The 12,500-nt window shown below is 39.9% G+C and overlaps 1 protein-coding gene across 6 annotated transcripts in view; it reads right to left on the reverse strand.

The window, feature by feature from the left end:
* LOC124040455 (protein jagged-1b-like) overlaps positions 1 to 12,500 on the reverse strand; it is a 210,334-nt gene that overhangs the window by 92,579 nt on the left and 105,255 nt on the right. For all 6 annotated transcript variants that reach the window (XM_046357673.1, XM_046357674.1, XM_046357676.1 and 3 more), the window contains exon 11: positions 10,188 to 10,234. In XM_046357673.1, the coding sequence (XP_046213629.1) occupies positions 10,188 to 10,234 (47 nt within the window). The remainder of the gene's footprint in view (positions 1 to 10,187; positions 10,235 to 12,500) is intronic.

The raw sequence follows: 12,500 nt of genomic DNA on the forward strand, positions 1-12,500 counted from the left end.
TAGAGAACCATAAAGGGTTCATTAGAGAACCATAAAGGGTTCATTAGAGAGAACCATAAAGGGTTCATTAGAGAGAACAATAAAGGGTTCATTAGAGAACCATAAAGGGTTCATTAGAGAACAATAAAGGGTTCATTAGAGAGAACCATAAAGGGTTCATTAGAGAGAACAATAAAGGGTTCATTAGAGAACCATAAAGGGTTCATTAGAGAACCTTAAAGGGTTCATTAGAGAACAATAAAGGGTTCATTAGAGAGAACCATAAAGGGTTCATTAGAGAACCATAAAGGGTTCATTAGAGACAACTATAAAGGGTTCATTAGAGAGAACCATAAAGGGTTCATTAGAGAACCATAAAGGGTTCATTAGAGACAACTATAAAGGGTTCATTAGAGAGAACCATAAAGGGTTCACTAGAGAGAACTATAAAGGGTTAATTAGAGAGAACCATAAAGGGTTAATTAGAGACAACCATAAAGGGTTCATTAGAGAACCATAAAGGGTTCATTAGAGAACCATAAAGGGTTCATTAGAGAACCATAAAGGGTTCATTAGAGAACCATAAAGGGTTAATTCGAGAGAACCATAAAGGGTTCATTAGAGAACCATAAAGGGTTAATTAGAGAGAACCATAAAGGGTTCATTAGAGAACCATAAAGGGTTCATTAGAGACAGCCATATAGGGTTCATTAGAGACAGCCATATAGGGTTCATTAGAGAACCATAAAGGGTTCATTAGAGAACTATAAAGGGTTCATTAGAGAGAACCATAAAGGGTTAATTAGAGAGAACCATAAAGGGTTCATTAGAAACAAATATAAAGGTTTCATTAGAGAACCATATAGGGTTCATTAGAGAACTATAAAGGGTTCATTAGAGAACCATAAAGGGTTCATTAGAGAACCATAAAGGGTTAATTAGAAAACCATACAGGGTTAATTAGAAAACCATAAAGGGTTCATTAGAGAACCATAAAGGGTTCATTAGAGAACCATAAAGGGTTCATTAGAGAACCATAAAGGGTTAATTAGAGAGAACCATAAAGGGTTCATTAGAGACAGCCATATAGGGTTCATTAGAGACAGCCATATAGGGTTCATTAGAGAACCATAAAGGGTTCATTAGAGAACTATAAAGGGTTCATTAGAGAGAACCATAAAGGGTTAATTAGAGAGAACCATAAAGGGTTCATTAGAAACAAATATAAAGGTTTCATTAGAGAACCATATATGGTTCATTAGAGAACCATAAAGGGTTAATTAGAAAACCATAAAGGGTTCATTAGAAACAAATATAAAGGTTTCATTAGAGAACCATAAAGGGTTCATTAGAGAACCATAAAGGGTTCATTAGAGAACCAGAAAGGGTTCATTAGAAACAAATATAAAGGGTTCATTAGAGAACCATAAAGGGTTCAGTAGAGACAGCCATATAGGGTTCATTAGAGAACCATAAAGGGTTCATTAGAGAACTATAAAGGGTTCATTAGAGAGAACCATAAAGGGTTAATTAGAGAGAACCATAAAGGGTTCATTAGAAACAAATATAAAGGTTTCATTAGAGAACCATATAGGGTTCATTAGAGAACCATAAAGGGTTAATTAGAAAACCATAAAGGGTTCATTAGAAACAAATATAAAGGTTTCATTAGAGAACCATAAAGGGTTCATTAGAGAACCATAAAGGGTTCATTAGAGAACCAGAAAGGGTTCATTAGAAACAAATATAAAGGGTTCATTAGAGAACCATAAAGGGTTCATTAGAGAGAACCATGAAGGGTTCATTAGAAACAAATATAAAGGGTTCATTAGAGAACCAAAAAGGGGTCATTAGAGAACCATAAAGGGTTCATTAGAGAGAATCATAAAGGGTTCATTAGAAACAAATATAAAGGGTTCATTAGAGAACCATAAAGGGTTCATTGGAGAACCATAAAGGGTTCATTAGAGAACCATAAAGGGTTCATTAGAAACAAATATAAAGGGTTCATTAGAAACAAATATAAAGGGTTCATTAGAGAACCAAAAAGGGTTCATTAGAAAACAATAAAGGGTTCATTAGAGAGAACCTTAAAGGGTTCATTAGAGAACCATAAATGGTTCATTAGAAAACAATAAAGGGTTCATTAGAGAACCATAAAGGGTTCATTAGAGAACCATAACGGGTTCATTAGAGAACCATAACGGGTTCATTAGAGAGAACCATAAAGGGTTCATTACAGAACCATAAAGGGTTCATTAGAGAACCATAAATGGTTCATTAGAGAACCATAAATGGTTCATTAGAGACAGCCATAAAGGGTTCCTTAGAGAGAACCATAAAGGGTTCCTTAGAGAGAACCATAAAGGGTTCATTAGAGAGAACCATAAAGGGTTCATTAGAGAACCATAAAGGGTTCATTAGAGAACAAGAAAGGGTTCATTAGAAACAAATATAAAGGGTTCATTAGAGAACCAAAAAGGGTTCATTAGAGAACCATAAATGGTTCATTAGAAGACAATAAAGGGTTCATTAGAGAACCATAAAGGGTTCATTAGAGAGAACCATAAAGGGTTCATTAGAGAGAACCTTAAAGGGTTCATTAGAGAACCATAAATGGTTCATTAGAAAACAATAAAGGGTTCATTAGAGAGAACCTTAAAGGGTTCATTAGAGAGAACCATAAAGGGTTCATTAGAGAACCATAAATGGTTCATTAGAAAACAATAAAGGGTTCATTAGAGAGAACCATAAAGGGTTCATTAGAGAACCATAAATGGTTCATTAGAGATAACCTTAAAGGGTTCATTAGAGAGAACCATAAATGGTTCATTAGAGAACCATAAAGGGTTCATTAGAGAGAACCATAAAGGGTTCATTAGAGAGAACCATAAAGGGTTCATTAGAGAACCATAAATGGTTCATTAGAGAGAACCATAAAGGGTTCATTAGAGAACCATAAATGGTTCATTAGAAAACAATAAAGGGTTCATTAGAGAGAACCTTAAAGGGTTCATTAGAGAGAACCATAAAGGGTTCATTAGAAAACAATAAAGGGTTCATTAGAGAGAACCATAAAGGGTTCATTAGAGAACCATAAAGGGTTCATTAGAGAGAACCATAAAGAGTTCATTAGAGAGAACCATAAAGGGTTCATTAGAGAACCATAAATGGTTCATTAGAGAGAACCTTAAAGGGTTCATTAGAGAGAACCATAAAGGGTTCATTAGAGAGAACCATAAAGGGTTCATTAGAGAACCATAAATGGTTCATTAGAAAACAATAAAGGGTTCATTAGAGAGAACCTTAAAGGGTTCATTAGAGAGAACCATAAAGGGTTCATTAGAGAACCATAAATGGTTCATTAGAAAACCATAAAGGGTTCATTAGAGAGAACCATAAAGGGTTCATTAGAGAGAACCATAAAGGGTTCATTAGAGAACCATAAATGGTTCATTAGAGAGAACCATAAAGGGTTCATTAGAGAACCATAAATGGTTCATTAGAAAACAATAAAGGGTTCATTAGAGAGAACCTTAAAGGGTTCATTAGAGAGAACCATAAAGGGTTCATTAGAAAACAATAAAGGGTTCATTAGAGAGAACCATAAAGGGTTCATTAGAGAACCATAAAGGGTTCATTAGAGAGAACCATAAAGAGTTCATTAGAGAGAACCATAAAGGGTTCATTAGAGAACCATAAATGGTTCATTAGAGAGAACCTTAAAGGGTTCATTAGAGAGAACCATAAAGGGTTCATTAGAGAGAACCATAAAGGGTTCATTAGAGAACCATAAAGGGTTCATTAGAAAACAATAAAGGGTTCATTAGAGAAAACCTTAAAGGGTTCATTAGAGAGAACCATAAAGGGTTCATTAGAGAACCATAAATGGTTCATTAGAAAACAATAAAGGGTTCATTAGAGAGAACCTTAAAGGGTTCATTAGAGAGAACCTTAAAGGGTTCATTAGAGAGAACCATAAATGGTTCATTAGAAAACAATAAAGGGTTCATTAGAGAGAACCATAAAGGGTTCATTAGAGAACCATAAAGGGTTCATTAGAGAGAACCATAAAGGGTTCATTAGAGAGAACCATAAAGGGTTCATTAGAAACAAATATAAAGGGTTCATTAGAGAACCATAAAGGGTTCATTAGAGAACCATAAAGGATTCATTAGAGGACCATAAAGGGTTCATTAGAGGACCATAAAGGGTTCATTAGAGAACCATAAAGGGTTCATTAGAGAGAACCATAAAGGGTTCATTAGAGAGAACCATAAAGGGTTCATTAGAGAGAACCATAAAGGGTTCAGTAGAGACAACTATAAAGGGTTCATCAGAGAACCATAAAGGGTTCATTAGAGAGAACCATAAAGGGTTCAGTAGAGACAACCATAAAGGGTTCAGTAGAGACAACCATAAAGGGTTCATTAGAGACAACTATAAAGGGTTCATTAGAGACAACTATAAAGGGTTCATTAGAGAGAACCATAAAGGGTTCATTAGAGAACCATAAAGGGTTCATTAGAGAACCATAAAGGGTTCATTAGAGAACTATAAAGGGTTCATTAGAGAACCATAAATGGTTCATTAGAGACAACTATAAATGGTTCATTAGAGAACCATAAAGGGTTCATTAGAGAACCATAAATGGTTCATTAGAGACAGCCATATAGGGTTCATTAGGGAACCATAAAGGGTTCATTAGAGAACCATAAAGGGTTCCTTAGAGAGAACCATAAAGGGTTCATTAGAGAGAACCATAAAGGGTTCATTAGAGAACAAATATAAAGGGTTCATTAGAGAACCATAAAGGGTTCATTAGAGAACCATAAAGGGTTCATTAGAGAACCATAAAGGGTTCATTAGAGAACCATAAAGGGTTCATTAGAGAACCATAAAGGGTTCATTAGAGAGAACCATAAAGGGTTCATTAGAAACAAATATAAAGGGTTCATTAGAGAACCAAAAAGGGTTCATTAGAGAACCATAAAGGGTTCATTAGAGAGAACCATAAAGGGTTCATTAGAGAGAACCATAAAGGGTTCATTAGAAACAAATATAAAGGGTTCATTAGAGAGAACAATAAAGTGTTCATTAGAGAACCTTAAAGGGTTCATTAGAGAACCTTAAAGGGTTCATTAGAGAACCATAAATGGTTCATTAGAGACAACTATAAAGGGTTCATTAGAGAACAATAAAGGGTTCATTAGAGAGAACCATGAAGGGTTCATTAGAGAACCATAAAGGGTTCATTAGAGAGAACCATAAAGGGTTCATTAGAGAGAACCATAAAGGGTTCATTAGAGAGAACCATAAAGGGTTCATTAGAGAGAACCATAAAGGGTTCATTAGAGAACCATAAAGGGTTCATTAGAGACAACTATAAATGGTTCATTAGAGAACCATAAAGGGTTCATTAGAGAACCATAAATGGTTCATTAGAGACAGCCATATAGGGTTCATTAGGGAACCATAAAGGGTTCATTAGAGAACCATAAAGGGTTCCTTAGAGAGAACCATAAAGGGTTCATTAGAGAGAACCATAAAGGGTTCATTAGAGAACAAATATAAAGGGTTCATTAGAGAACCATAAAGGGTTCATTAGAGAACCATAAAGGGTTCATTAGAGAACCATAACGGGTTCATTAGAGAACCATAAAGGGTTCATTAGAGAACCATAAAGGGTTCATTAGAGAGAACCATAAAGGGTTCATTAGAGAACAATAAAGGGTTCATTAGAGAGAACCATGAAGGGTTCATTAGAGAACCATAAAGGGTTCATTAGAGAGAACCATAAAGGGTTCATTAGAGAGAACCATAAAGGGTTCATTAGAGAACCATAAAGGGTTCATTAGAGAACAATAAAGAGAACAATACTATCTCCTGTGTCTAACTACTGTTAGACAGAGGAGATACCCATAAGACAATAGAGAAGACGGGACAATAACAAGACAATAGAGAAGACGGGACAATAACAAGACAATAGAGAAGACGGGACAATAACAAGACAATAGAGAAGACGGGACAATAAAGAAGACAGAACAATAACAAGACAATAGAGAAGACGGGACAATAACAAGACAATAGAGAAGACGGGACAATAAAGAAGACAGAACAATAACAAGACAATAGAGAAGACGGGACAATAACAAGACAATAGAGAAGATGGGACAATAACAAGACAATAACAAGACAATAACAAGACAATAGAGAAGACGGGACAATAACAAGACAATAGAGAAGATGGGACAATAACAAGACAATAACAAGACAATAGAGAAGACGGAACAATAACAAGACAATAGAGAAGACGGGACAATAACAAGACAATAGAGAAGACGGGACAATAACAAGACAATAGAGAAGACGGGACAATAACAAGACAATAGAGAAGATGGGACAATAACAAGAAAATAACAAGACAATAGAGAAGAAGGGACAATAACAAGACAATAGAGAAGACGGGACAATAACAAGACAATAGAGAAGATGGGACAATAACAAGAAAATAACAAGACAATAGAGAAGAAGGGACAATAACAAGACAATAGAGAAGATGGGACAATAACAAGACAATAGAGAAGACGGGACAATAACAAGACAATAGAGAAGACGGGACAATAACAAGACAATAGAGAAGACGGGACAATAACAAGACAATAGAGAGGACGGGACAATAACAAGACAATAGAGAAGACGGGACAATAACAAGACAATAGAGAAGACGGGACAATAACAAGACAATAGAGAAGACGGGACAATAAAGAAGACACAACAATAACAAGACAATAGAGAAGACGGGACAATAACAAGACAATAGAGAAGACGGGACAATAACAAGACAATAGAGAAGACGGGACAATAACAAGACAATAGAGAAGACAGGACAATAAAGAAGACAGAACAATAACAAGACAATAGAGAAGGCGGGACAATAACAAGACAATAGAGAAGACGGGACAATAACAAGACAATAGAGAAGACGGGACAATAACAAGACAATAGAGAAGACGGGACAATAACAAGACAATAGAGAAGACGGGACAATAACAAGACAATAGAGAAGACGGGACAATAACAAGACAATAGAGAAGACGGAACAATAACAAGACAATAGAGAAGATGGGACAATAAAGAAGACAGAACAATAACAAGACAATAGAGAAGACGGGACAATAACAAGACAATAGAGAAGACGGGACAATAACAAGACAATAGAGAAGACGGGACAATAACAAGACAATAGAGAAGACGGGACAATAACAAGACAATAGAGAAGACGGGACAATAACAAGACAATAGAGAAGACGGGACAATAACAAGAGAATAGAGAATACGGGACAATAAAGAAGACAGAACAATAACAAGACAATAGAGAAGACGGGACAATAACAAGACAATAGAGAAGACGGGACAATAACAAGACAATAGAGAAGACGGGACAATAACAAGACAATAGAGAAGACGGGACAATAACAAGACAATAGAGAAGACGGGACAATAACAAGACAATAGAGAAGACGGGACAATAACAAGACAATAGAGAAGACAGGACAATAAAGAAGACAATAGAGAAGACAGAACAATAACAAGACAATAGAGAAGACAGGACAATAAAGAAGACAGAACAATAACAAGACAATAGAGAAGACGGGACAATAACAAGACAATAGAGAAGACGGGACAATAACAAGACAATAGAGAAGACAGGACAATAACAAGACAATAGAGAAGACGGGACAATAACAAGAGAATAGAGAAGACGGGACAATAAAGAAGACAGAACAATAACAAGACAATAGAGAAGACGGGACAATAACAAGACAATAGAGAAGACGGGACAATAACAAGAGAACCCTCTCCAAACCTCTCCAAAAGACGGGACAATAACAGTTTGAGGAACAGAATCACAGATCCTTCAAAAATCATATCAACACATTGGCTCACAATGTGGTGTGGGTGGGGGCTGTGCTTTGGCAAAGTGGGTGGGGTTATATCCTTCCTGTTTGGCCCTGTCCGGGGGTGTCCTCGGATGGGGCCACAGTGTCTCCTGACCCCTCCTGTCTCAGCCTCCAGTATTTATGCTGCAGTAGTTTATGTGTCGGGGGGCTAGGGTCAGTTTGTTTATCTGGAGTACTTCTCCTGTCCTATTCGGTGTCCTGTGTAAATCTAAGTGTGCGTTCTCTAATTCTCTCCTTCTCTCCTTCTTTCTCTCTCTCGGAGGACCTGAGCCCTAGAACCATGCCCCAGGACTACCTGACATGATGACTCCTTGCTGTCCCCAGTCCACCTGGCCATGCTGCTGCTCCAGTTTCAACTGGCCTGGGCCCTAGGACCATGTCCCAGGACTACCTGACATGAGGACTCCTTGCTGTCCCCAGTCCACCTGGCCATGCTCCTGCTCCAGTTTCAACTGTTCTGCCTTACTATTATTCAACCATGCTGGTCATTTATGAACATTTGAACATCTTGGCCACGTTCTGTTATAATCTCCACCCGGCACAGCCAGAAGAGGACTGGCCACCCCACATATGCTCTCTCTAATTCTCTCTTTCTTTCTCTCTCTCGGAGGACCTGAGCCCTAGGACCGTGCCCCAGGACTACCTGACATGATGGCTCCTTGCTGTCCCCAGTCCACCTGACTGTGCTGCTGCTCCAGTTTCAACTGTTCTGCCTTATTATTATTTGACCATGCTGGTCATTTATGAACATTTGAACATCTTGGTCATTTTCTGTTATAATCTCTACCCGGCACAGCCAGAAGAGGACTGGCCACCCCACATAGCCCGGTTCCTCTCTAGGTTTCTTCCTAGGTTTTGGCCTTTCTAGGGAGTTTTTCCTAGCCACCGTGCTTTTACACCTGCATTGTTTGCTGTTTGGGGTTTTAGGCTGGGTTTCTGTACAGCACTTTGAGATATCAGCTGATGTACGAAGGGCTATATAAATAAATTTGATTTGATTTGATTTACGGTAATTGAATCTACTGTCGTCATGGAGTTCTCTCTCCCCCTCCCTCAATGTCTATACCCTTCTACCTCTTATTCCCTCTCCCCTTTCCTTAGTTACCAAGCCCACTGAACCCAATGACTCCCCCTCCCTCTCTTCGCCCTGCGTGCCTCCCCCTCCCTCCCCTCTCCCTCCCCTCTCCAACCCTCTCCCTCCCTCCCCTCTCCAACCCTCTCCCTCCCTCCCTTCTCCAACCCTCTCCCTCCCTCCCTTCTCCAACCCTCCCCCTCCCTCTCTTCGCCCTGCGTGCCTCCCTCTCCCTCCCCTCTCCAACCCTCTCCCTCCCCTCTCCAACCCTCTCCCTCCCCTCTCCAACCCTCTCCCTCCCTCCCCTCTCCAACGCCCTCCAAACCTGGAGGCCCTTGATTCCCAAACCTTCCATCACAAAACAAAGCCATCACCTACAGAGAGATGAACCTGGAGAAGAGTCCCCTAAGCAATCTGGTCCTGGTGCTCTGTTCACAAACACAAACAGACCCCACAGAGCCCCAGGACAGCAGCACAATTAGACCCAACCAAATCATGAGAAAACAAAAAGATAATTACTTGACACATTGGAAAGAATTAACAAAAAAACAGAGCAAACTAGAATGCTATTTGGCCCTAAACAGAGAGTTCACAGTGGCAGAATACCTGACCACTGTGACTGACCCAAACCTAAGGAAAGCTTTGACTATGTACAGACTCAGTGAGCATAGCCTTGCTATTGAGAAAGGCAGCCCAGGGCAGACATGGCTCTCAAGAGAAGACAGGCTATGTGCTCACTGCCCACAAAATGAGGTGGAAACTGAGATGCACTTCCTAACCTCCTGCCCAATGTATAACCATATTAGAGACACATATTTCCCTCAGATTACACAGATCCACAAAGAATTCGAAAACAAACCCAGTTTTGATAAACTCTCATATCTACTGGGTGATATACCACAGTGTGACGTCACAGCAGCAAGATTTGTGACCTGTTGCCATAAGAAAAGGTCAACCAGCGAAGAACAAACACCATTGTAAATACAACCCATATTTACGTGATTTATTTTGTAATGTTTAATGTTCATTTTTATTGATTATTTCACTTTTGTATATTATCTACTTCACTTGCTTTGGCAATGTTAACACATGTTTCACCTGCCAATAAAGCCCCTTGAATTGAAATGAATTGTAGAGAGAGCTAGAGATGCAGAGAGGGAGAGACAACATACCATGCAGGTTCCTCCGTGGTGGCACTGGTCTTTACAGTCGTTGAGATCTACACAGGAAAACAAAGATGATGTATCAGCTGTTATCTACTAGCACGTATTCAACAAGATAATCAAGATACACAGGAAACCAAATATGATGTATCAGCTGTTATCTACTAGCACATATTAAACAATATAATCAACTCTGTCTGTGATAATGTAGTAATGAATTGTTCACCCTCCATAAAATAAAGTGCCTCCCCCATTAAAGGAATCATTCCATTCTTTATGTAGTGTCCTACCACCCTGTGAATCCTAGTCCTTATGTAGTGTCCTACCACCCTGTGAATCCTAGTCCTTATGTAGTGTCCTACCACCCTGTGAATCCTAGTCCTTATGTAGTGTCCTACTACCCTGTGAATCCTAGTCGTTATGTAGTGTCCTACCACCCTGTGAATCCTAGTCCTTATGTAGTGCCCTACTAACCTGTGAATCCTAGTCCTTATGTAGTGTCCTACCACCCTGTGAATCCTAGTCCTTATGTAGTGTCCTACCACCCTGTGAATCCTAGTCCTTATGTAGTGTCCTACCACCCTGTGAATCCTAGTCCTTATGTAGTGTCCTACCACCCTGTGAATCCTAGTCCTTATGTAGTGTCCTACCACCCTGTGAATCCTAGTCCTTATGTAGTGTCCTACCACCCTGAGAATCCTAGTCCTTATGTAGTGTCCTACCACCCTGTGAATCCTAGTCCTTATGTAGTGTCCTACCACCCTGTGAATCCTCATCCTTATGTAGTGTCCTACCACCCTGTGAATCCTCGTCCTTATGTAGTGTCCTACCACCCTGTGAATCCTAGTCCTTATGTAGTGTCCTACCACCCTGTGAATCCTAGTCCTTATGTAGTGTCCTACCACCCTGTGAATCCTAGTCCTTATGTAGTGTCCTACCACCCTGTGAATCCTAGTCCTTATGTAGTGTCCTACCACCCTGTGAATCCTAGTCCTTATGTAGTGTCCTACCACCCTGTGAATCCTAGTCCTTATGTAGTGTCCTACCACCCTGTGAATCCTAGTCCTTATGTAGTGTCCTACCACCCTGTGAATCCTAGTCCTTATGTAGTGTCCTACCACCCTGTGAATCCTAGTCCTTATGTAGTGTCCTACCACCCTGTGAATCCTAGTCCTTATGTAGTGTCCTACTACCCTGTGAATCCTAGTCGTTATGTAGTGTCCTACCACCCTGTGAATCCTAGTCCTTATGTAGTGCCCTACTAACCTGTGAATCCTAGTCCTTATGTAGTGTCCTACCACCCTGTGAATCCTAGTCCTTATGTAGTGTCCTACCACCCTGTGAATCCTAGTCCTTATGTAGTGTCCTACCACCCTGTGAATCCTAGTCCTTATGTAGTGTCCTACCACCCTGTGAATCCTAGTCCTTATGTAGTGTCCTACCACCCTGTGAATCCTAGTCCTTATGTAGTGTCCTACCACCCTGAGAATCCTAGTCCTTATGTAGTGTCCTACCACCCTGTGAATCCTAGTCCTTATGTAGTGTTCTACCACCCTGTGAATCCTAGTCCTTATGTAGTGTCCTACCACCCTGTGAATCCTAGTCCTTATGTAGTGTCCTACCACCCTGTGAATCCTAGTCCTTATGTAGTGTCCTACCACCCTGTGAATCCTAGTCCTTATGTAGTGTCCTACCACCCTGTGAATCCTTGTCCTTATGTAGTGTCCTACCACCCTGTGAATCATAGTCCTTATGTAGTGCCCTACCACCCTGTGAATCCTTGTCCTTATGTAGTGTCCTACCACCCTGTGAATCCTAGTCCTTATGTAGTGTCCTAATACCCTGTGAATCCTAGTCCTTATGTAGTGTCCTAACACCCTGTGAATCCTAGTCCTTATGTAGTGTCCTACCACCCTGTGAATCCTAGTCCTTATGTAGTGTCCTAATACCCTGTGAATCCTAGTCCGTATGTAGTCTCCAACCACCCTGTGAATCCTAGTCCTCATGTAGTGCCCTAGAGCCCCAGAGACAGGTGTTCTAGAGCTACAGAGACAGGTGTTCTAGAGCTACAGAGACAGGTGTTCTAGAGCTACAGAGACAGGTGTTCTAGAGCTACAGAGACAGGTGTTCTAGAGCTACAGAGACAGGTGTTCTAGAGCTACAGAGACAGGTGTTCTAGAGCTACAGAGACAGGTGTTCTAGAGCTACAGAGACAGGTGTTCTAGAGCTACAGGGACAGGTGTTATAGAGCTACAGAGACAGGTGTTCTAGAGCTACAGAGACAGGTGTTCTAGAGCTACAGAGCTGCAGCTAAACAGAACA

Source organism: Oncorhynchus gorbuscha, linkage group LG07 (assembly GCF_021184085.1).
Source record: "Oncorhynchus gorbuscha isolate QuinsamMale2020 ecotype Even-year linkage group LG07, OgorEven_v1.0, whole genome shotgun sequence".
NCBI lineage: Eukaryota > Metazoa > Chordata > Actinopteri > Salmoniformes > Salmonidae > Oncorhynchus > Oncorhynchus gorbuscha.